The sequence below is a fragment of the Phyllopteryx taeniolatus genome, chromosome 1 (assembly GCF_024500385.1).
Source record: "Phyllopteryx taeniolatus isolate TA_2022b chromosome 1, UOR_Ptae_1.2, whole genome shotgun sequence".
Classification (NCBI taxonomy): domain Eukaryota; kingdom Metazoa; phylum Chordata; class Actinopteri; order Syngnathiformes; family Syngnathidae; genus Phyllopteryx; species Phyllopteryx taeniolatus.
This window is the reverse complement of record NC_084502.1, coordinates 9,087,205-9,112,297: the sequence shown is the minus strand read 5'-3', so window position 1 is coordinate 9,112,297 and position 25,093 is coordinate 9,087,205. Positions and strand designations below refer to the sequence as shown.

The window sequence follows — 25,093 nt, the reverse complement described above, 5'->3', positions numbered from 1 at the left end:
TGCCAGCGGTTTGGTTTTCCTTCCAATTATGTTCAAGATTAACTTTCTTATTCACGGTTCCAGCTGTCTGACTTCTGTCCACTCATTTACACACTTGGTACAGTATTTCGTAGCATAGAAACACGTTAATTGTGCGTTTATTGTGTTCAGGCGTGGAAATGTGACACTTGGCTGATTATTGTCAAAATACTTGGCTCGAGTTCCACAGTGTCAAATCACCTGACCTACCTGCCGCTCGACCATGTCGAACCTGCAGACTTCGGATCTTGGTTGCCACCTGTTGGACAAAGTCTGAAACGACGGAGGAAAAAAGACAGTAGAGTACGCGAGCGAGTCAGATGCACAAATGCATCTTATCCAAAAATGCTTGGTTCAGTAATGTTGATTAATAACAATGACTATATTACTACCAAGTGTTTGCAACTGAGCTCTAAAAGCTGAATTGTAAATGACTCGCCTGCCAGCTTTTGAGTTACAGTTCGACCAAAGGAGTCCATTTAGAGTCCCGCATAACCATGACGACGCTTGCCTGCGTCACGAAAGTGCGCTGTCTGATTGGCCGGTGCCTACCCGGAAGTGATGGTAGTTGATAGTTGACAAAGTTAAGATGGTCAACTGGTAATATCCATTGCGGCTTGAAGTCTACGACAGTAAATTACGCCCTGAATTTGTGTCGCCGTCTGTAACATTGCGAGGGTAAGGTTAATTTTGCTCACGAATTGCCCGTTACTACGTTTTGCGCCGAATATGCCATTTTTTTCTTGCAAAGTAGCGTCACATTAGCTTTGTTAGCCGTGGATAGCAGCTGGGTCGGCGATCATTCACTTGTTGCTCGTCGCTAAAGTCTGAGGGGCTCCCTTCACATCAATATTTTTTTTTTTCCCAAATCACCTTTTTCAAGCAACCAGACGCTCTCGTGGTGAAAAAGTATTTAACGGCGATAGCTAGCGTACGTAACAACAAAGCTGCCTAAGCCGCGCTTACATAATCATTAATGAACTAGAACAGGAGGCAGCTGTAGCTTGTGTTAATCCAAATACAGTAAAATGATCCAATTAAGAGAGAATTTCTATATCCCTCCAAGTGAAACTAGCTACCAAGTTTTTAATCGTATGGCAGCTAATTTTGCTTATTTTTATATTAAGCGCAAATCTGTATAGTGAATGCAATGGTTTTTATTTTATGTTTTTTAATTAAGCCAGCCTTTATAGTACAAAAGTAGTAGTAGTACCACAAAAGTGATCATGGATGTCAATCCATGATCACTTTTGCGCAACTCCAGATGGATCATTTTTGGCTCCTGTTATTCCAGTTTATTTGTAATTGATCCTTCCATGTAAAGGTAATCTTAAATGTACCCAAGATTATGAATAATGGATGTATCTCGTCAACTAACTTGAGATGGACGGTGGAGAAGAGGTGCGAGTGAAAGCGTCCCCATACTGCTGGTCTACTCGTGATGGAGGGAACATCACTGGACCCCGCCTGGCCCGTCGCAGCAAGAAGGCCCGCAGCCTGAGCACTTCCTCAGCCAGCAGCTCCTCTGAATACAGGTACTTGCCTTTTAAGTTATTTTACACCGACATTCTTGTTATTTCTGTATTATTATTCCATGCTAAAATGATGGCTGTTGGAATTTAACAGCAGAGCGTAACAAATGTCTGTAAGGTGGAGTTTTGGGAAGATGACTTTGGAAAAGTAGTTGGTAAAAGTTGCAAGTTACCCTGTTGAAAACACAAGTCTTTTAGCCTATTTTTTTTCTTTCTTAAAGTCATAACTATTTGCTTTTGATTACTTTTCTTAATTTTGAATGGATGCCTCAACGTACAATTGCAAGGAATTTAGGGATTTCATCATCTACGGACCATAATATCATCAAAAGGTTCAGAGAATCTGGAGAAATCACTGCATGTAAGCGGCAAGACCGAAAACCAACATTGAATGCCTGTGACCTTCGATCCCTCAGGCGGCACTGCATCAAAAACAAACATCAATGTGAAATTGATATCACACATGGGCTCAGGAACACTTCAGAAAACCAATGTCAGTAAATACAGTTCGGCGGGACAGCCGTAAGTCCAACTTAAAACTCGACGATGCAAAGCAAAAGCCATTTATCAACAACATCCAGAAACACCACCAGCTTTTCCGGGCCCAAGCTCATCTAAGATGGACTGATGCAAAGTGGAAAACTGTTCTGTGGTCCGACGAGTCCACATTTCAAATTGTTTTTGAAAATTGTCGACGTCGTTTCCGCCGGGACGCAAAGTTCAAAAGCCAGCATCTGTGATGGTATGGGGCTATGTTAGTGCCAATGGCATGGGTAACTTACACATCTGCGAAGGCATGATTAATGCTGAAAGGTACATACAGGTTTTTGAGAAACATATGCTGCCATCCAAGCAACGTCTTTTTCATGGACGCCCCTGCTTATTTCAGCAAGACAATGCCAAACCACATTCTGCACATGTTACAGCAGTGTGGCTTCGTAGTAAAAGAGTGCGGGTACTTGAATGGCCTGCCTGCAGTCCAGACCTGTCTCCCATTGAAAATGTGTGGCGCATGATGAAGTGTAAAATACTAAAGCTTGCTGGGGGAAAAAACTGTTTCAAAGCTTTTTGTGGTATCAAGAGAAATAAAGCAAATCTCAGAATGGCGGGGTACAAACAAGCAAAACATATGGCTAATTTTATTGTCGCATGTTTTTCAATAAGTGAAATGGGGATATTGAAATTGGATATCAGATTTTTATTCTGGGGCGTGGGGGGCATATCGCCAAGCCCTACCTCCTACTTTGCATTCGGTAAAGGCAATGTTAAAAGATTTGCTCATGGGGAATTTCACACCGACTGCACCTTTACTCTTTCCAACTGCAAACATTATCGTGCTGTTTAAATGTCGTCTTCTTTAACGATTTGTTCCATGTGGACATGTTGGTATGTGCCATTTACCTGTGTACATTTGCTAATCAGGTTGTACTTGTCTGCCTCTTCCTGCACATACCTGAAGGTAGTAGTTGTTCTCCTCAGGTAGGGCATTTAAGGATGATTAGAGGCTTGGTGCACAATTACGGCAGCAACGATGCTGCACGTTAATGCCTCTTTATACTCCCGCGGCCGACAACGCCCGCATTGCATCACGTGACTGACGAATTGCCCCGCGCAGCACTTCTGCGTAGCTTGCTGCGCGTCGAACGCCGCGGAGATCATCTCTCGTGATTGGTCCGTTTTAGTCACATGCTGTGATGACTTACTCAGCGTGCCCCTTGGTTCTCCATACCATTGACGCCGCCGCCTTCCTGATCGATTTTGCAGCATAATTAAACGTATCATCTGGTCATGGTTTATCAGTTTATTTTTGAAAGGGGACAATGCAATTTCATAAAACACATGAAGTACACATGGTTAAAAAAGCCACAATTAGCCAGAAGGTTAGTTTTCATCTGTAGTCCCCTGGCCATGATGTAAAAAAGCAGTAAAATACATCTGCAAGACAATATAATACAGGATACATAATCAAACTATACTATTGAGAGAGAATAAAACCATAATTTTTTTGATCATAACAAAAAGACAACATAACATACTTGTCTTTTAGTGTTGGCAGCTATAGGTGTTAACTAGCCACATTTTCAGTCAAGATTATCACGCTCAGAGCTGGGTCATCATCTAGGTCAATTTGTTCTAGCAGACACTGTTCCACGGTTGCCATTGTTGTTGCTTTGGTCCTTGTTACTGAAAGGAAAAGTAAAGGCTACCGGAAATGCCCAAGAAATTGCAACGGAAACTCCACTCTGTGGTATCCTAGCCAATACCAGCCGTAGTGACACCCCCGACTTGGAGGTGAACTGCAGTACATTTTCAAAACTGTGCGTGCGGGTTGCGCTCGAGTATAAAGGGAAAGTACGTGCTAGATAGCCGCAGCGCGGTCGGTGACCGCTAGAGTATAAAGAAGCCTTTAGTGTTGTCTTTCTTTTGTGTTATTTTCAAAAGCACCTCAGAGGGCATTGTGACATGAGTTGCGTTGTGACACCCCCGCACATTGTACACAATCTCATGTAGTCATCAGTGTCTTATAGGAAGCCATCTGTTTGAAAGGGCTCAAACATTTGTTCACCATCAGTGTCGCAAAAGCTCTGTTGGTGTGTTTTCGCAACCGGGATGGGGTTTTTCTCTGTGGGGGAAGTGAAGCATTCACCTTGTTTTCCCCATGCCGTCAACCCTCTATCCGAACTGTACAGTTTTTGAAGAGGCTACGTGAACAACGTAATGTTAAATGTTGACAACACCCTCCCACTACTTGTTGATGACACTCAATGTGACATATGACAGTGCTACCTTGTGATGCTGTGTTTTTAGAGCTGCTGATGGAGATTGTTTTGATTTTAGTCAAAATATCTGTAAAAACAAAAGCTTAATGCAGAAATTTTTTAGTCATGTGAGGAAGAGAGGACTATAATGACGTGCTTTTATAGTGGGGCAAACAAGTATTTAGTCAGCCACCAATTTTGTTCTCCAAATTAAAAAGATGAGATGCCTGTAATTTCCATCATAGGTATACCTCACCTATGAGACAAAATGAGAAAAAAAAATCCAGAAAATCACTGTCTGATTTTTAAAGAATTTATTAGCAAATTATGGTGGAGAATAAGTATTTGGTCAATCACAAAAGTTCATCTCAATAGTTCATATACCCTTTGTTGGCAATGACAGAGGTCAAATGTTTTCTGTAAGTCTTGACAAGGCTTTCAGACACTGTTGCTGGTATTTTGTCCCATTCCTCCATGCAGATCTCCTCTAGAGCAGTGATGTTTTGGGGCTGTCGCTGGGCAACACAGACTTTCAACTCCCTCCAAAGATTTTCTATGGGGTTGAGATCTGGAGACTGGTTAGGCCACTCCAGGACCTTAGCATTCTTTCTCCTCCAAACGCGACATGCTGAGTTTTTACCAAAAAGTTCTATTTTGGTTTCATCTGACCAGATGACATTCTCCCAATCCTCTTCTGGATCATCCAAATGCTCTCTCGCAAACTTCAGACGGGCCTGGACATGTACTGGCTTAAGCAGGGGGACATGTCTGCCACTGCAGGATTTGAGTCCCTGGCGGCGTAGTGTGTTACTGATGGTAGCCTTGTTACTTTGGTCCCAGCTCTCTGCAGGTCATTCACTAGGTCCCCCCAGTGTGGTTCTGGGATTTTTGCTCACCGTTCTTGTGATAATCTTGACCCCACGGGGTGAGATCTTGTGTTGAGCCCCAGATCGAGGGAGATTATCAGTGGTCTTGTATGTCTTCCATTTTCTAATAATTTCTCCCACAGTGGATTTCTTCACACCAACCTGCTTACCTATTGCAGATTCAGTCTTCCCAGCCTGGTGCAGGTCTACAATTTTGTTTCTGGTGTCCTTTGATAGCTATTTGGTCTTGGCCATAGTGGAGTTTGGAGTGTGACTGTTTGAGGTTGTGGACAGGTGTCTTTTATACTGATAACGAGTTCAAACAGGTGCCATTAATACAGGTAATGAGTGGAGGACAGAGGAGCCTCTTAAAGAAGTTACAGGTCTGTGAGAGCCAGAAATCTTGTTTGTTTGTAGGTGACCAAATACTTATTTTCTATCATAATTTTCTAATAAATTCTTTAAAAATCAGACAGTGATTTTCTGGATTGTTTTTTTTTTTTTTTTTTTTTTTTCTCTCATTTTGTCTCTCATAGGTGAGGTATACTACCTATGATGAAAATTACAGGCCTCTCATCTTTTTAAGTGAGAGAACGTGCACAATTGGTGGCTGACTAAATATTTTTTTTCCCTATTGGCTATCATTTTATTGTGCAAGAGATCATAATGTTGTGGCTGGAATAATCTGGGTTTATCTCCATTTATTATTTATTTATTCAAGCATGTTCAAACTGTAGTAAAATAAAATACACATACATGTAATAAGTCCAATAAACTGTTAACAATTGATGCTCTCAAACGAACCTCAGATTGCTTTTTTTGTTTACTTTCAGGAGGACCCAATCTCTACACGGACCAAGCCCTGTGACTACATTTGGTCCAAAAGCATGCATGCTACAGAATCCACACGCAGTAATGTAAGTTCAGCAGAGTGTTATTGTTGCATTTGCTTATAGGCGCACACTGCAGGTCAATTCAGATTTTTGCAGATTGTGAATCTGATTTTTTTTTTTTTTCATGTGAATAGTACAATTCAGATTTTTTTGGCTTGTTTGTTTTGTATCTGACCCAGGCCTTTTTTGTATGTGGATATAAGACAGATATTTATTCAATGTGAGTACAGTATGGACGCGCACAAGTCATGCTCATCTGACCTGTACGTCATCAAATGGCAGCAAACAACAATTGTTCGACAAAACAGACGCGCGACAAAAGCAATGGCAAATGAAGGGGCAGAACACGCTCAATGACAAAAGGTTATGAGTTACAAAGTTTAGAACTGACAAATATAAGAAAATGTTGGCCCAAAATACCCAGAAGAGTCTGCTCATCTTCATTTTTGTGACATCACCTGAGATCAGCCGCAGAACAGAATCTTAAGGTGTGTGTGTGTGTGTGTGTGTGGTGTTTGTGTTGAGAATATCGGAGCACACCACACACAAAACGACCAAAACTGTTAAATGCCTGATTTTTTTAAAAAAAAATTATTTAATTTTATTTATTTATTTATTTTTTTTAATCTGTTTTTCTGGGGTCTGTCGCAGATTTAAAATGATAATAACTTTTAAGGAATGAAAAATCCTTGTGCACCAGGCCTTAGTTAGCACCTACCCTAACTATAAACTTAACCCTAACCTATGACAGCAGACACATGACTGTTTTTGTTTAATTCCCATTTTACAAGAGTAAAGTGTAAATATGTACCCGTGTTAAAACGACGACTGTTCTCAAGCTACACTATACTAATAGAAGTTTATCAAACAATAAAATAGTCAATGTTTTGGCACATCAGCACTAGGCTTTACACGATCAGGATTTTTGGGGCCGATCAGCGAGTTTAAAAAAGCGACAACCGATCACAAGATGGAGGAATGTGTCTATTTAAATGACCTGTTCATTTACTATATATACTTGTGTACTTAATTGCTAAAAAAATATATTTACAATAAATAATGTATCTTTGTTCCTCCTATTTATGCCAGTGAGGCATAGTGACAGACGGAACAAATGAATGGTCTTCTATTAGATGGCAGGAAGTAAATACAGTAATTAATGTATCCACTTTTTGTGACATTTTTGTTTTTTGGTGTGCTGTGAGATTTTTCAATTGTAAAATATGTTCCTTGGCTCCATAAAGGTTGGAAATCACTGCTCTAGTCAGGTCATGTATTCTAATCAGTCAGGTCAAACCAACATGACAGAAATAATGACTGCTAACTTACTGTAATTAAATTATTGTAATTAACTTACTTCACCCACACCGAAACTTTAGAGCATGATTCGACAGAACGGCAGCATGTTTACGTCCAACCGTTCGTGGTACCGCTAGCTTGCTAGGCTATATAACATTTTATTGCCTGCTTGTGAGCCGTATCGTATTAAAAGTATGTGAACATACCTCAAGCAAGCCTTAAACGAACATTGTCTCCTGTCCTGAGCACCGGTGACCACCAACACACGTTTTTCCCCGTTTTGTCCTTTCAGCGCGCTCTACTCTTGTTGTCGTCGCCACGGTAACGAGTGTATCCAGTCGCATTTGAGTTGACAAGATAAAGCCCAATGATCGTAAAAAACGGGATGCGGTGGTATCGGAATACAAGATTTTATTGCAGTAGTCTGACATTGCAATCGTGAAAGAGCAAATTTTTCTTGTAGTCTGATCCCGGGGCATTACATGTTGTCTGTCCCACACCGCCGACATATTTTTATTTATTTATTTTTAAATAACTTCTTGGGCCGTCAGATATTTACAGTACTATGTCAAAAGACATGCGACAAGGCTAAAAATAAACTAGCTTTTGGATTCAAATATACTGTGCATGGGGCGACGCGGAGTAAATGTCTTTGGCGGAGCCATTGATCGGATCAGCGAATTCTGACATCAAAGCCGATCAGCACAAAATGTTAAATATCGGCCGATACCGATCAGGCGGATCAAATCAGTATAAAGTCTAATCAGCACCCTCGACAGTAGGCACAGTTCATTGTGATTGTGTTAATGTTTGTGTCTGTGCCTGAGAAAGAACTACACACAAGGTGAAATTGCATCATTTTGTTGGGGTTTCTGCCATCTCAACCAGAAGTGCTTTTAACACATATTTGTTAATATTGTCCGATGAATGAATATAGCATGTTTCAAACTGTTTGTGTGTCAATTTTGAGTTTTTGCTTTGCTCTTGTTAAACTTACAACTTTGCTATAGTTGTTCCAGTCCGAGCCTAAGATTAGAACTATTTTCTCGGGGGGAGGGGGCATGTTACAAGAACAGACTTAATTGTAAAATAATTAGTTTGTGATATTTATAAGAAAAAAAAACTATGATATAAAAACAATATTAATAATAATCACAGATTGCGATTATTTATTTTTTTTTCAGCTAAAACTAAGCTATCATAATGGGCAATGTTTTCAACCGTTTCCATACGGAAACACTGTTGTGCCAGCGTGGCACATGAAGCTTTGTTCTCTTGGCTAAACTGGAAACAGAAACCCCTCCTTGACTCTCTATGGAAGGGGTGTGGTTGTGATATTGTAATGGCTAACCCCTTTTTTATTTTTAACCATTACTTTGTGCTCCACCCATTCACCTAGGTTGCGCTGACGTCCTGCCCGCACCCTGAAGGGAATATCAATAATGAGCTGAATACTTTTGATCCTTTTGTCTTTTTTTTTTTGTCTTCTTGGCTCTTCTTCATAAGCCAGACCTTGCCAAACTCCACTGCGACTGTGAGCATCATCTCACCTGTTTTTCATATAAATCATTTGCAGGTCTGGAAGTTGAATGGAAATCTAGTGTGACCAGCCGGCGGCACGGTAGAAACTGGTTAGCACATCTGCCTCACAGTTCTGAGGACCGGGTTTCAAATCCCGGCCCCGCCTGTGTGGAGTTTGCATGTTCTCCCCGTGCCTGTGTGGGTTTTATCCGGGCACTGCAGTTTCCTCCCACATCCCAAAAACATGCATGGTAGGTTAATTGAAGACTCTAAATTGCCCTTGGGTGTGAATGTGTGCACAAATGGTTGTTTGTTTATATGTGCCCTGCGATTGGCTGGCGACCAGTTCAGGGTGTACCCTGCCTCTCGCCCGAAGATAGCTGGGATAGGCTCCAGCATGCCCACAGCCCTTGTGAGGATGAAGTGGTATGGAAAATGGATGGATGGATGTGACCAGCCTAGATTTTTATTTTGTATTTTTATTTTATTTTTTTTAAGGTCTCCCACGTTCATTTTATTATTCTTGAAGTAGATGTGGGATTATCCCAGTCACTATGACGTACAGTGTAGAAAATGATCCTAATTGTAACACTACACAAGGCAAACGCCACCAGCAGGTCATGTCGCTACAAGTTTGTGGCTCTGGAAATATTTAGTAATGCTGCTTTTCTATTCTGAAAACAGGTAGGTAATTCAGTGGTCTTAAAGTACAAAACGTTCACCGGCAACAGTAATATACAATGTGCATTGACTTCTCAGGCCACTGTCCACTGACATTGTTGTGTTTATGCCTCACACACACGCCTTGGCACGGTTTCACCCAACAGGGTTTGATGACAGCAAGACGCGCAAAGCATTTGTTGTGTTTGTAGAGTGGTGACAAGCCATTTCTGTCTGTTTTGGCATTTTATATCTTAAATGTCAGATATTTGTTCAATATGGAAGACTCATTTTCCACCTTTGAATGTTACAAAACCACTTTAAGTAATGACAACGTGCAAAGTGGGCAAGCTAAAAAAATAAATAAAATAACCTCCAAAAATACATTATGACATCATCACTTCCTCTTGTTGGGACTTGGTCTTAACATTTCTCTTGAGTGGGTTTTTTTTATTTATTTTTTTTAACTGGAGCATAAAGTAGAGCCTTTTGCCTTCTTTCATTTGTTTTGAAACTCCCTTGTTTTGCAACTCAATTGCACACATTTTAACCTCTCAGGGAGTGTTCCTGTTTGAACGCAGTGTATCATTAGAGTGGATAAAGTGCTTCTGGGCAAAGTAGTGAATTCAACTGTGCTTTTTTAAACACACCTGTTGAAAAATAAAAAAAATACAGGCAAGCCCTTCCCTGAAATAGGCGTGTTTGGCAGAGAGCAGTGTGGGTGTGGTTCAGAGGAAGCTTAAAACAAGTGAGAGGCTCGATTCAGCAGCAGAACACACGAGGAGGGTTTAGTGTTAAGTCCTCACTGGGACAAATATAGCAGGTGTGAGTCTAGCTTGTAAGGTTGTTAGCGCCTCCCGGCCCCCCCTCCCCACACACACACACACACACACACACACACACACACACACACGGAGGCCCTCCACCGTGGACAGAGGCTCATCTCTTGGCTGGACCACAGGAACCAGCTAGTTCAAGGATGTTGTTGGTGACCGGGCAGCTCACTGTTCTCCAGCTCTAGCGTGAAGTGGCATCCATCTGTGTCACATGTGTACAGCCATGAAGGTGGTACTGCAGGACGCGCCAGGCAGCAAAGTATGGAAATGGTGAGAGGACTACCTTAAGCATCTTCGCTGTATCAGAATATGCAACCTGGGTGAAATATTAACAACCCTCACTGCAGTGAGTGAGAAATATTCAACTCAGTGCTGGCTGTGCTGTTTGGTTTTGGACTGGGCCCACCTGCTGAAAGGGGGGCAGGTATTGAAGTGTTCATTGGGAAGCGCTTTGTGAATGGATCACAGGTGGTTTCTGTTTGAAATGTTAATGTTGTTTGAAATCACGGCGGTTTACAGACGGCAGCGTTGGATGAGTTTTAATATAATTGGGCTGTTTTAATTCATGTGGAGTTTTCTGCCAGCTGTGGCTGCATTACCTTTAGGGATTTGAATAATAATCATTTATTTGCTGAATTGCAACTTGACGCAGTTGACACAAAATGGAGATTGTACTGCATTGTGGCAACCAGCAGAGGCGTTGTAGATTCACTCTCAACTAGTTTGTAATATAAACGTAATAACGACTTTAGCAATGTGGTTTGTTGCATAGCATTTATTGCTTAATTATAAACCAATTGTTGTGGGGGGGAGGGATTATTCTTAGATCAAGATATTCAATACAGTGCGAAAGTCTCACACTATTCGATTTGTTGTTTTATCAATTCTATTATGACCAAAGAGGATACAAGTACATTGTCGCTGAGTGGAGTGCAGACGGTTAGTGTCGCGTTTGTTTGGTTTTTCCATGTTTGTTAGCAGGTTACTTCCTGGTTCATGAAGGATGACTAACAGAAGGGTGGTTGGTGCCATTCTGATACTGAAAGGTGCACCATTCTACTGATGCCACATTTGTTTTATGTAGATCATAATTCCGCAAATTTCATACACGCAGTCACGGAACCCTTCATAATTACAATACTAAAATATGTTTTATTTCAAATCAGGTATTTATTAATACACAAAATGAACCACGCATTAGTTGCACAAAGTCACTGTTCAAATAACAAAACCAGCAAAACATGAATTTCTCAACAAAAGAAAACAAGTCACAATCCTTGTGGAATCCTTGTGTGAAACCAAAATAACAAGGATGCCAGACTGTATATGGTTTCACACGTCACAACAAGGGACATGGGAATAACCTTTCATAGGTAAGAGTGTTTTTTTTGGCTCTTTTTTTCAAATGTTCTATATGGATAGCAAATGCTTTGACGTTGGCAAAAAAACATGGAATGAGAAATGAGCACACTAATATTTATTATTATTCAATGCGTTGCCTTTGATGGGGACATGGCGCCCACTAACGTGGCTGCTACGTAGGCACGTCTGTTAGAGCACACTGGCGTTTCTAGTACTCCATCCATGTCAGTAAATTGCTGTTAGGGCTCTGAAATCACTCCGCCAACTCCTCTCCAGCATGCGCCGTCTGACACCACAGCGACATCGCTCCCTAGTTGAACATTTCAAAACTTGAGGTATGGCACCGCTACGACAAACGTCCACCTTGAGCATCGCTACGCGACACGGTATTCTGTGTCATGTGTTCGTCAACGGTGAGCGCAGTGTGAAATGCCCTTTACAGACGAACGCACACATGCACACTGTGTGTCTTGTTCTCCGCCAAATCCTTGAAGCTGACTTACTGAACCCCTGAGGTTCGATCAAACCCAAGTTAAGAACCACTGATCTAGATCCTCAACAAAATTTAATGTTTTTTTTTTTTCTCTCAGCACATGCACCATTCCCCTACAAAATGTTATGCACACGAGTCTCTCCCTTAAGTGAAACAAAGCTCTTCTTCTAGCAGCCACACTATGGCAACTACTAATGCAAATTAGATGTATAGCAAGTTGGCAGAGAGTTAAAATTAGTGTGAAATATATGAACATGAAAAATATTAAATTAATATTTTCAAAATAAGTGGATTTGATTCATTTTTTGCCCATCATTAATCAAAGGAAGTTTGTGTGACTAGTATTGTATGTGAAAAGGAAGTTCCCCACTCAAGCTTTGCAGTTGTTGAATTTGCATTTAAAAGTACCTCTACACAACTCTCAAAGACTCTGGACTGGAGAAGGAATCAGTTCTTCTTTTTTTGAAAAGAAGAAATTTTCCACTGTGAAGTCAATTCTTTCATCGCAATTTAAGATTACTCTGGGGGTTCATGTTAAGCCTCCTGTTATGTTTGTTTCTTTGGTACCCCAAAATTTTTCATGGGTGAATGTGACCCATACACCATTGCATAAAAATGTATTTTTGTGAAATACCATAAATATAATCAATTAGTTTTACAGAACACTTTTTACTGACTGTTTGGCATTTCACGCTTTTTTGTTGTTACATTTCTTTTAAGCCCCTTGTGTAAATGTTGGGTCAATATATTGCATATATCATGTCAATTTAAAAAAGAGTTGAAAAAATATTTTCAATAGCGCTTGTCCTCTTTGGGGTCGTGGGGGAGCTGGAGCCTATCCTAGCTGACTTTGGGTGTGAGGTGGAGTACATCCAGGACTGGTCGCATGCCACATCTTGTTTATGAAAGAGAGGGGAAAAATTCACGAACAAGACGTCATTGATTCTTCCAGTCCAGTTTAATCGGATATGAGCACATCAGTTTCAACATGTGACCAGCCCAAACATCACAGTGGGATGCTCAAGCTAATATGCAGCGGCTCAAACGGCCTTGAGGTAAAACAAAAAAGGCATGTGTTGCGTTCAAATATTAGGTTTGTGTAACTTTTGCATTCAATTGCTGTACAGATTTACACACCTAAAGCCAAGTTGCTCGCTGACTTTGAGTTCGTAGGGGCGTTATGAGGTATTTCATTTGCCCAAAAGTTGACTTGATGTCCTGTGAAAATAGTCTTTTTGAACCTGGACCTGCACAACAACACATGTAGCAGCCAACTTGTTTCATCGCTGTAATTACGTGCCCTACTTGTTAAGTCACTAATTTCCAACTGTGTATGACTGGTATGTCAGCACAAATTTACAGTGCCTTGAAAAAGTATTCATATTATCTGGCACACATGGCCCTTTGCATTTAGGCTCAAAAATTCAAGTTTCGTCGCAAAGCACCTTCTTCCACATGTTTGCGGTGCGCTGTCCCCTTCATGGCCAACGGGACTTCTTTTGCTTTTCTTTCAGCAATGACTTTCTTTTTGCCACTCTGCCATAAAGGCCAGATTTGTGGCGCTCGTGACTAATAGTTGTCCTGCGGACAGATTCTCCCACCTGACCTGTGGAACTCTGTAGTTCCTCCAGAGTGACCATTGGCCTCTTCGCTGCTTTTCTGACTAGTGCACTCCTTGCTCGCTGTCAGTTTAAGTGGTAGGCCATGTCTTGGTAGGTTTGGAGTTGTGCCATACTTTCTCCATTTTTGGATGATGGATTGAACAGTACTTCTTGAGATGTTCAAAGCTGAGGATATGTTTTATAATCAAACCCTGCTTTAAATTTCTCTACTTTATCCCTTACCTGTCTGGTGAGTTCCTTGGTCTTCACAATGCTGCTGTTCTCTAACAAAACACAGAAGTCGTCACAGAACATTTACTCTGTGTAATTTACTGTCAGTTCAGGTGGACCCTATTCACTAGTTAGGTGACTTCTGAGGGCAATTGATTATATTAGAATGTGTTCAGTGGTATCAGAGTACAGGGGGCTGAATACTAAGGCAGACCTCACTTTTCTGATTTTTAGTCGCTTAAAATTTGGAAAACTGTATATACTTCCACTTCACAAGTATGTGCTACTTTCTGTCTGTTTATCACATACAATCGCAACAAAACACTTTCAAGTTAGTGAATGTAAGGTAAGGTAAGGTCACAAAATGTGCAAAGGTTGCCGGGGTAGAAATACAAGGCACTGTAATTTGCAAATTCCAGTGTCTGCTTCTAAGCATTCTCATAAATCATGCTTCCTACGTTTTATCCCTGAATTCAAAGACAACCTTCAACAAAAATCTCCCCTCGACAATAATTTCCTATTACGTTGGTTTAATGATCTTTTTCTCATTCATATGCTGATGATTTGCCCTGTGTGTGGTTGAATCTCGCCAGAAAATATCCGCCAGTTGCTGTCAGTTTGCGAAAGGGTGACGCCCAACAGACGGGATGGGATTCCACTGCAGACCTTAAGCTCTAATAGGATAGCGGCTACACACTGCTGCTTGCATGCGCTTTAGCTTCTTAAGAGGCTAGAGCCCAGGGTCATGTGTCATTAAAGGTTTTGTTTACGTGTTTACCAGGCACATTCAGGACCCCGCCACCCAGCGGCTAACATGGAACACCCCCCCCAAGAGTGTCCTGGTAATTAAGAAGATCCGAGACGCCACCCTGCTTCAGCCTTTCAAGGAGCTCTGCATGTTCCTCACTGAGGTATGACAGAGAGTGGACATTGAATACTTGGTGTTGGTGTCATGCACGAGTGTTGGATGGCTCATCTTGTGTCTTTGTTTGTGTCTTAGGTCAAAAACATGATTGTTTATGTGGAGAAGAAGGTTCTAGAGGACCCAGCTATTTCTGGTGATGACAACTTTGGAACTCTCACCAAGAAGTTCTGCACTTTCAGAGAAGGTATGACGACCTTGTGAGGATTGAATCTACAATTAAACGCTTATTAAAGAAGTGGAACCAGAGTTGGATGAGCAATTCCCTTGCGCTGTCAATAACTACACCTCCATTCAATCCAGTGTCTTGCAAACTGCTTCAACCTCAGAGTAAAAATTTGGGTTTAGCCTTGGGATGGGCAATATGAGCTGAAAATAAAATCTCCGATCCCCCCAAATGACAATCACATTTAAAACAAGTTTAGCATTTTGTTTTTTCCCTTTGTATGATTTACTTTATAAACAGTGTTTTCCAGCATGTTTCCCCAGCATGAACTAGCATCAACTTCCACAAAGATAATAGAAATTTAAAAAAAGAACAATGAGAAAATAAGTGCTCCCTCTTGGGGGGAAAAAAAATCCCTTTTGAGAAAATGTGTAGTATGCCAACGCCAACTTTAAAATAACTTTTTAATTTGAATTTGATTTAAATATTCAACCATGTCACATTAAATGAGCCATCAAACTCTATTGCTCAACTGGTTCATATGTCTGTAACCAAAGAGTAACACTGCACCCTTCCAACTCTCTCAAACAATGTGACTTCAGCAAAATATTTGCAGCTTTGCAGTACATGCCTCAAGTCAAACGTTTACAACGTGAATAAATTACTGGTTTGGTAGCATATATCTGTCTTTGACAGTGTTCAGAGCAAGTGACTCTCTGATTGCCTTTCACCTGGCTCCTTTCTTGTCATTCATAACACAATGTGAAAAATATTCCACTTGTATTGTCTGCTTCCTCTCAGGAATTTAAGATCCCAGTCACTTTTTGGAAAACACTGACTGTGCTTTGGTAAACTAACTCCTCTGCTTGCGGCAATGTTGTTGGTGCTAGTATTTCACATCAGCAAAGATGGGCTTTAAATTGCTTGCGCTGCAAATTATTATTATTTTTTTTTTCCCCAACAGCCGTAGTTTGGCTAAAAGTTACAGACTGAGGCTGCAAGCTGTGTTGTTCCTTGTGCTTCTTCATCACGTTGCAGTGCACATACACCTAATATTTGTGTCTTCTTACCTTGCTTCACACAATAGGACACTTGACAGTGTTTTGCCGAATGAATACTTAAAAATACCCAAACAGTCAAGAATTCTAGACATTTTTATACAGAATGTTTCTTGCAGTAGGGAAATTAGCTTGTTTAGGGGTGGATCTGTCTCATGCAGTGAGCCAGCCTTTATCCCACTCCATAAACTGCTGGGCCAATGGCGAGGCCAGCTTTTGTTGAATGACGACCAGTAGGCTGGATTTTGCCTGGCCAGTCTGCCTTCCATTCGCCGTTTGGCCATAACCTCTTCTGCGACGCTCTGTGCCGAGGGTTTTCTCCGGCCGGCTACTAGCTCCTACTTGCATAAGCAGAGTGTGAAAAGAAATCATTTTTACTCATGTAGGTTGACATGATAGTGATTCGGCCACTTCAAAGTTGATCTTTGCAACTTCGGCCGGCCTAGCTGCCAGGTCATTGGCTGAGGAACTCTGTGTGGCGGTGGTTATTCTGTTAAGAAGCGCCACTGTTTTGTACCGTGAGGCCAGAGGGCAGAACAGCATTAACCTTTTTAGACAAAGGCATATAACAAAGCATTTACTTGGTCATTTGATTTCACATTTGACCCAACTATTTGTACAGTCGAGAAGGCATTAACAAGTAAATTCTTCATATAATGTGGCACTTACTTTTAAGATATTACTCTGTTTCATAGATCTTGATGACATATCCAACCGTGTGGACTTCATCATCTGTCTCGGTGGAGATGGAACTTTGCTCTATGCGTCGTCACTCTTCCAGGTATGTTTTACTTTGTGTTTTTATCACAATCACTGTTGTGAAGCACAACAGCAACTCTTCTGCATTATTATCGCCGTGCAGGAGAGCGTTCCACCAGTGATGGCCTTCCATCTGGGCTCTCTCGGCTTCCTGACTCCTTTCAAGTTTGACACCTATCAGTCTCAGGTCACCCAAATTATTGAAGGTATTGTATGTTTCTCCAACAAAGGTGTTTAGAGACAGGGTTAAAAAAAAAAAATAATTATACGATTAATTACTGACATAAGCATTGTTTTTAGGTAATGCAGCCATTGTGCTGCGCAGTCGCTTGAAAGTGTGTGTGCACCGGGAGAGGGAAAAGGGCGTCATTCTGACCAATGGCGAAGTGGACAGTAGCCACAAAGCCACAAACTATCAGGTAATGTCAGCACCACTCTGGTGTAGAACCATAGACACAAGACATTAAAAGTTCAAATCCAACGTTTTTACATACACTTTGAATCAAAAAGCTGCAAGAGCAGTTCGCCCCCTGAGGACATCATCATGAGTCAGCTCTTCGCGTCACACCTGTGGTTTTGAACTGAGCAGCTGAAAGTTTGCAACCACCAGGAATGTTGCTTTCGCCGTGTGGTTTGATTTCAAAGGTTAGCAAACAAACTCAATGAGAGTGCTCAGATGTGATCAATGAAAATGGCTGCAAACTGAAAAAAGGGTGACGTTTATATACTCACATGGATCGCAATGTGATAAGAGCCTATGTAAGCAAAACATATTACAGTCTGATCTCATGAGATTTGACAAAGGTTTGTGTTTGAATGTTATGGGATTTTCCATATATTTGGTTCGGCATGATAGCCTGATGAAATTTAGATTGGTGAGTGGGTATGCACAAAAGTCATTCATGCTTGATATAATATGGAGGGGTTTTTTATGTTTTGTTTTGTCTTGGGTTTTTTTGCGTTGATGTTTCTCGAGCTTAGAATAAATTGAAACTGAATTCCAATGTACCTTTTTCCACTGCACCTTACCTACCTGGCTCGTGATAGCTCAAATCACTATTGATGTTTTTTTCCACTGGCAATGGAACACAAGATACAAGGTACTTTTCAAGGTCAGGTGTGGTTCCAAGTGTACCGAGCCGATACCATGGAGGCCGGTGGAGAGAGTCGGGGCCGCATTAAGTATTCCACATAAGAGGGTTTCAAGTAGTCAGAAACAGTACAACTAATTTATCTTCTCAATCTTTATTTTTCATAGTTCAAAACAAGATTGGTGACCTGGTCCTCTCTCTCATCTCCCTTGTACTTTCCATATACCTCGGCATGTCTAGTTGAGTAATGGTAACATCTGATGCTGCATTTCTTGAGCACCACAACTTTTTCTGGTGCCCCTGTGCTCAACAAAAAACATTCCATCTCTCACTTTTCCTGAAATTGCCTGTGCTCATCGCCAACCTTTCTCTTCACAGGTTTTGAGAAAGACATTACTGGGACTGGGTGACAGGAAATATTTTTCTTCCTCTTGGTGTCACTTCAGAAATACGTTTCAACCAAGTCACTAACATTGCTAATTCACTTTGGGTAACTTGTCACCAAACACTGCCGAAAACTGTCATTGAGCCTGAGCTAGGGTAACGTGATTTAAAAAAAAATAAAATAAAAATAAAAAATAGGAGGAAAAAAAAAAAAAACCCAAGGCACCGACTCGTCAAAAAACACACGGACCGCAGTCACACTAAACTTTGATGTCAAGTAGGGGGCCGCAAAATATCGTCATGGGGCCTCAACTGGCCCCCGGGCCGCAAGTTTGAGACCCCTGCCGTAGAGCTAACGTTAAACATGAAAACGCACAATGAAAAAAAAAAAAAAAACATGCATACACATGCTGACCTTATCTTACCCCAAGGTTTGGGAAGTATGGTCCATGGGCCATAGTATTTATCAAATTATTATTTCTTTTAAATGATAAGATGAAAAATATTAGTAATATAAACTATTTTACATTCACTGTACATGTAACATTTATTTTATGAAATAATTGTTTAATTCTAATGAAATTATTTATAACGAGTAAAATTAGAAAATGAGAACCAGTCTCCACTTTGCTGCAGCTGTCTGTTTTCTTGCTGCCATCAGTCTCCTCTTGAATGGGTTTTTGAAGTTTCCTGTAGGATGTTTTGTTTTTCTTTCATTTTTTTGAAACTGAAATGCGATGAATAGAGCGACTTTTGGGATGAGTCCACATGTGGCAGCCTTGCCAATTGTCAATTGGAGCTTGCAGATAGTAACATGAGATGCGGATGCAGAATGTCATGGCACGTTCTCCCTCTGCGTGTTTCAGGTTCTGAACGAAGTGGTGGTGGACAGAGGCCCCTCCTCCTATCTTTCTAACGTGGACCTCTTCCTGGACGGACACCTCATCACCACGGTGCAGGGGGATGGTGAGTGAGCACATTATTTTTGTCCCACGCTCAAGTCAGCCAGGGTTCATACCTGTTTGCTTAGGTTCGGCTTGGCAGAGATGTGTGTTTCCGTGACGTTGTTAAACCTGCTTCAAGGTTGGTCTTTTTATCTTGCAACATCAGTATTTCGAAAGGCGTCACAGCTGCAACATGGTGGGTTGACACATTTTGTCATCCCTGACGTCTGCATGACAGACAGGGTGTCGGTCTTAAATAATAATTTTCCTACAATTGAGGCCTTAATTATCCTTTTAAAATGACATCTTTTCATTTCACAGACACACTGGACAACGCTGTTATATTTTCCGTTGAAATCTTTGTGATGAGTTTAATGAATTTTCAGCTGGTGGAGTTGAAGTCGGATACAAAAAAATTGTGTATGGTATTTAGGGTGGGGTGTTGTCTGGTGCAGCGCTCCCTGCAGCCGTGGGCTGTGGCATCTATTAGTGTGGAGCTCCTGTTACCCTCCCCTTACCGATTCTGGTTCCTCAGGGCCAGGCCATGTACCTACTCACAGTTAGTATGTATGCATTTGCGTGTGTTCGTATGTGTGGTTGTGTGGGTGTCTTTGCGTGGGCATATTGGGGGCGGGTCTTTTCCCATCTGTTGTATTTTTTATGAAGCACTTTGTTTTTATGTATGAAAGGTGCTACACAAATAGTTTGATTTGATTTGATGAATAGATATTTGTGAACATAAGCAACATTAAATAAAAAAATATTTAGGTTCCATCTGGCTACTACATGCTACACTAGCGACACTTCCTTCATAACTAGCGTTACAAATTCCCCACTCTTTCACTGTCTCACTCTTTTGCGCAAAACTGGAATTAGGCCATTGAAAGGTTTTGTTTCATCTGAAGTGCAATAATAAGTGAGTAAATGTGAGGGGGGGGGGGGTTATTTACTTAATCCCAAAAATGTCCCAGCATTAGTAGACAAAGTGTATTTTTTATTCCTTCATTAATACAAAAGGAAAATCCATCATGCCTTACTGAGCAAAGAAATAATTATTAAACACAAAATTACACAATGAAAACCAAGATCAAATCCCAACTGTAAGAGCAGGATAAATGAAAAGCTAAAACAAAACATGGCTTATAAAGTTGAACCGAAATAAAAACAAGAAATAAACAGATCTCTGGTGTTCAGGAAGTTTTTTCCGCAGTTGAGGAGCATAGAAACACAATGCTGCTTCACTTTGTTTCGTTCTGGTTCTTGAAACGCGCAATAAGCCTGCACACAACAACCTGAGGGGTCTGAGCAAGCCTGAAACGAACGTCCTCTCCCGAGCACCAGTGACTAGAAGCACACGTTTTTTTCCCTATTTTGTTCATATAAACACACGGTGCGATCCATTATTGATGTCGTCGCCCTGGTAACGAGTGTATCTGGTTGCGTTTGAGTTGACAAAATGAAGCCCAGTGATCATAAAAAAACGGGATGCCGTGGTATGAGAATCCAAGATAAAAAAAAAATTCTAGTAGTCTGACATAGTGCAATCGTAAAAGAGCACATTTCTCTTGTAGTCTGATCCAGCCATTACTTGTTGTCTGTCTCAAATGTGGTGTCTGTCCCACACTGCGGACATATTATTTTTTTTTAATAACTTTTTTGGTGGTCAGCTATTTACAGTACTACATCAAAAGACACGTGACAAGGCTAAAAATAAACTAGCTTTTGGATTCAAATATCCTGTACACGATGGCGACGCAGAGTAAATGTCTTTTGCGGAGCCGATCAATGACGTCGTTGATCGGATCGGCGAATTATGACATGAAAGCCGATCAGCATAAAATGCTAATTATCGGCCGATACCGATCAGATCGGTGTAAAGTCTAGTCTTAAATGTATTTTTAGTAGTCCGACTTCGTCCCACATTCCAAAAACATGCATGGTAGGTTCATTGAAAACTAAATTGTACATGGGTGTGAATACTTGTTTATATCTGTGTGTGCCCTGCAATTGACTGGCAAACAGTCTAGGGTGTGTGTACCTCACCTCTCACGCAAAGTCAGCCAGGATAGGCTCCAGCTCACCTGTGACTCAAATGAGGACAAGGAAAAATGTTTCTGCGCTCTTGTGCATGTCACGGCCAATATCACATGCCACCCACCAGCCCCCGCCTCTTAAAGGCACATGCATGTACACAGATACAATATGTGCAGTATTTTCTATACGTATTATGCTTGCGGTTTGTTTTGTTTATTTTGTGTTCAAATATGTTTACAGTGTGTTTTAAGTTTGTGTTTCAACTAAAGTGTGTGTAAAGGTTAAAACTATATATAGTATATAGTAATAAAAAGGTTGTATATGGTCTCTCTCTATGAAAGATTTTCACAAATTGCGAGTGAGTCTGGAATGTATCACCCCTCCCATTAAACAGGGCCTTCCCTGGAGATGGATATAGAAATAGTAAATCAAAAATATCATTGCAACAGTTCTTAAAAAATTAGAGCCCGTATTGCCAACTTTCCTAATAGTCCTATATAAGTCAATGAGAGGTCTAAATTTGATCAAAGTGACTTTACAAAGTCTTACATGTGCCTTCCTTTAACCTGCATTGCACTGAACAAAGGGCCTGCCTTGTTCCCACAGGTGTGATTGTGTCCACGCCTACAGGCAGTACAGCATATGCAGTGGCCGCGGGAGCCTCCATGATACACCCCAACGTGCCAGCCATCATGATCACTCCCATCTGCCCCCACTCCCTCTCTTTCAGACCCATCGTGGTGCCGGCCGGAGTCGAGTTGAAGGTACATGCACACTGTAGACACAAGCCGATCACTAGTTATTTTTAAAAGCAGACATGACAACACTTTGTTGTCCAGTGCGTTTTCATGTGAATACAAACAATATAAATATGTCCTTTCCTAGATAATGCTGTCACGTGATGCCAGAAATACGGCGTGGGTGTCGTTCGACGGGCGACGCCGACAGGAGATCTGTCACGGAGACAGGTTGGTCCACATACTGACACAATGCAGGAAATAAAAGTAGAACTGGCCCAGTCGCTGTCTTTACAGCATCCCGTGGCTTTGCGTAATCTAATCTGGAATTTTAAAGAGTGGCACGTCTTCTTTTAGGTAATTGCGGCAAAGTTTGACCTGTTAAACAATGTTTGTACAAATCCCCAGGATTGCTTCACAAGGAAGTCAGGCAGCCTCACATGACGTCAACATCTCTCTTGTCTTTCTCTTCCTGTCTTTTTCAGTATTGCCATCACAACTTCCTGCTTCCCTGTTCCTTGTATCTGCTTCCGCAACCCGGTCAACGACTGGTTCGAGAGCCTGGCCCAGTGTTTACACTGGAACGTGAGGAAGAAGCAGAACTACCTCAGCTTGGAGGATGATGAGTTCTGAGTCTCTTGAGTCTTTATTTTACCGTCACCTTGCTCTCTTTAACGTTCCCTTTTTTAATGGTAGAAGGCCTCGAGCTCCATTGGAAATACTTCTTACGAAGAAAACCAGCACCGTTTTTTTGTATAACATCAGAAAGGGATGACAGAAGTTTGAAAAGATGTTAGTCTAAAAAAAGATTTTGGAATGGACTTCGGCTCACAGTTGTTACAGGATCATCCTTTTTTTTTCTTTGTCATCCCAAGGCGACAAATCAAGATTTCGGGGTGTTCCTGCGCAAACGTGCACAACTTCAAAGCTTATTATTATAATATTACACCTAACTGATGTTGTCTGATTGGTTTATTTGTTTTTAACTTACGACCTGCTAAAAACTATAGATTCATTCATTCTTTCGAGGTGAGGGTGTTGCACTTTAGTGGCCAAATCTCATTTTTTTCACATCTTTCTGAATTTGTGTAAGAAAGTGAGTCAACATTGCAATCTGTGCCTTACATTAACATTGACTATTGACACTGGAATGAGTGAAAACAATACTTTTCCAGTTTTACGACACGGCTGTTTTTTGTAAAAACAACAACAAAAAACACCAATCTTGTCTATTTTCACAGTAGCCATTCACACGTAGTTTGTTACTTACAGCGGACATCACATGCAGCCTATTTTTTTAATGATAAATACAGTTTGTTTTTTTAAGACCTCCAAGCCATAGTGAAAGCAGCCATGTGGCCTAACCTGAGATATCTTGTCGCCACGGCAAAAATTCCCAGTGAATGTTGCATTGGAATGAAAAGATGAGCAAAGAGGACCAACTGAGCTCTTAAACGCAATGTACTGTATATATGTGCCGCTTTAATAAGATGTATTTTGTAAAATGTGTTTTATTAACCTGTTTACAATGTATCATGGGGAAAATAAATCTGTTTGGTACTTTTTTTTTTTTTTTACTATACGTTGTTGTGTGTTTTTATTTTTTTATTTTTTTAGGTCAGCTGCACTTTTGTCTTTCCCTTTCATCACTTTTCTCTTTAATTCTGATATCTTTGATATCCTTTTATTAGGTTTGTGTGATCGTTTTGGTTGGAAATGCCCAAAATGTCCTCTTTCAAGCTCTTCTAGCTGGTCTTTTCTGCGTGGCATTTGAGACAGCCAGATTTCTCATTGTCCGACGTGTAAATGAGCCTTAAAGGAGGCTGAAGCACTCTTCGAGTATGTGTGTGACTTATTTTTTTTTATTTCTCTCTCTCTCTCTCTCTCCCCCCCTCTCCCTCCCTCCCTCCCTCCCCTTCTCAGTTCTACGCTCCATTCCAGCCCCAAGACCTTCACGGCCGGCGATGAGCGGCCATGTCGCCGTCTACCATTACTATCATTGTGAAGCCCAATTCACCAAGCGTCGGATTGTTGGCCCACTAATAGGGAACATGATCCGAAAGGGAATATGGGTGAAATTCAAAGACACGGGAACTTTTTCATGTTCCGCTCATCATCCGCGCCTATTCATTTGAATTGAACCTGCCGCGATGATCGTCGCTGGCGAAAATTACCGCACGCTTCGCTATTTCATCCACTGTTACATCATAAATTATGAATAAAGAGAAGTATAGTTGTAAAATACATTCATACAGTGCTGTGAAAAAGTATTGGCCACCTTTAAGACCATCAAACAAATGTAAATAGACAAATATAACTGGAATTTTTTGGGATCGTGTCATTTTGTTGCAGCTTTTGTAGATCTTTTGTCGGGATGGACACTGTTTAATTGATTTCTTGATTGAATAGGTTTGCAGGTAACCAGTCTTGGCTGTGATTAGTGAAAGTTAACCAAAGGTGATTAGTCACAATAAATTCATGATTTAACAAGGGGATAATTAGGGGATAATTTTTCACACACGGCCCGGTAGCTTTGAATTATTTTTTTTCCCTTAAATCATTTAAAAAGTGCATTTTAAGTTCACTTGGGTTATATTTGTCTGATATTTACATTTGTTTGGTGATCAACAATTAAATGGGGAACCTATGCAAAAATATAAGAATATGAGATGGGGGGGGGGGGAGGGGGCAATACTTTTTCACGGCACTGTACTTTATAGCAAAGCAAATTTATTTATATAGCACATTTCATACACAAGGTAACACAATGTGCGTTACATGATTAAAAGCATTTACAAACAGAAAAAAACTGCTTATAAACATTTAAAATAGAGGAAAAAAATACAATTAAAACAGCGTGCAGTGCAAGAAATATTTAAAAGTGGAAATGCTCTAAAAAGCATGGGAAAAAAGAAGAGGTTTTAACC

The 25,093-nt window shown here is 40.9% G+C and overlaps 1 protein-coding gene across 4 annotated transcripts; it reads left to right on the top strand.

Annotated features, from left to right (window-relative positions):
• Positions 1 to 537: 537 nt before the first annotated feature.
• Positions 538 to 24,814, top strand: nadka (NAD kinase a). 4 transcript variants are annotated; one of them, XM_061769149.1, is made up of 12 exons: positions 538 to 696; positions 1,402 to 1,553; positions 6,009 to 6,092; positions 14,853 to 14,982; positions 15,072 to 15,180; positions 16,913 to 16,998; positions 17,080 to 17,182; positions 17,277 to 17,395; positions 19,318 to 19,417; positions 22,036 to 22,193; positions 22,315 to 22,397; positions 24,090 to 24,814. In XM_061769149.1, the coding sequence occupies exons 2-12, from the start codon at positions 1,402 to 1,404 to the stop codon at positions 24,169 to 24,171; spliced, it is 1,206 nt and encodes a 401-aa protein (XP_061625133.1). In that variant the 5' UTR covers positions 538 to 696; the 3' UTR covers positions 24,172 to 24,814. The 4 variants fall into 4 exon arrangements, with proteins under 4 accessions (XP_061625133.1, XP_061625124.1, XP_061625141.1 ...); XM_061769140.1 differs by lacking the exon at positions 24,090 to 24,814 and adding an exon at positions 22,652 to 23,741; XM_061769157.1 differs by lacking the exons at positions 538 to 696; positions 1,402 to 1,553; positions 6,009 to 6,092; positions 24,090 to 24,814 and adding exons at positions 10,320 to 10,654; positions 22,652 to 23,741.
• The last annotated feature ends 279 nt before the right edge of the window (positions 24,815 to 25,093 follow it).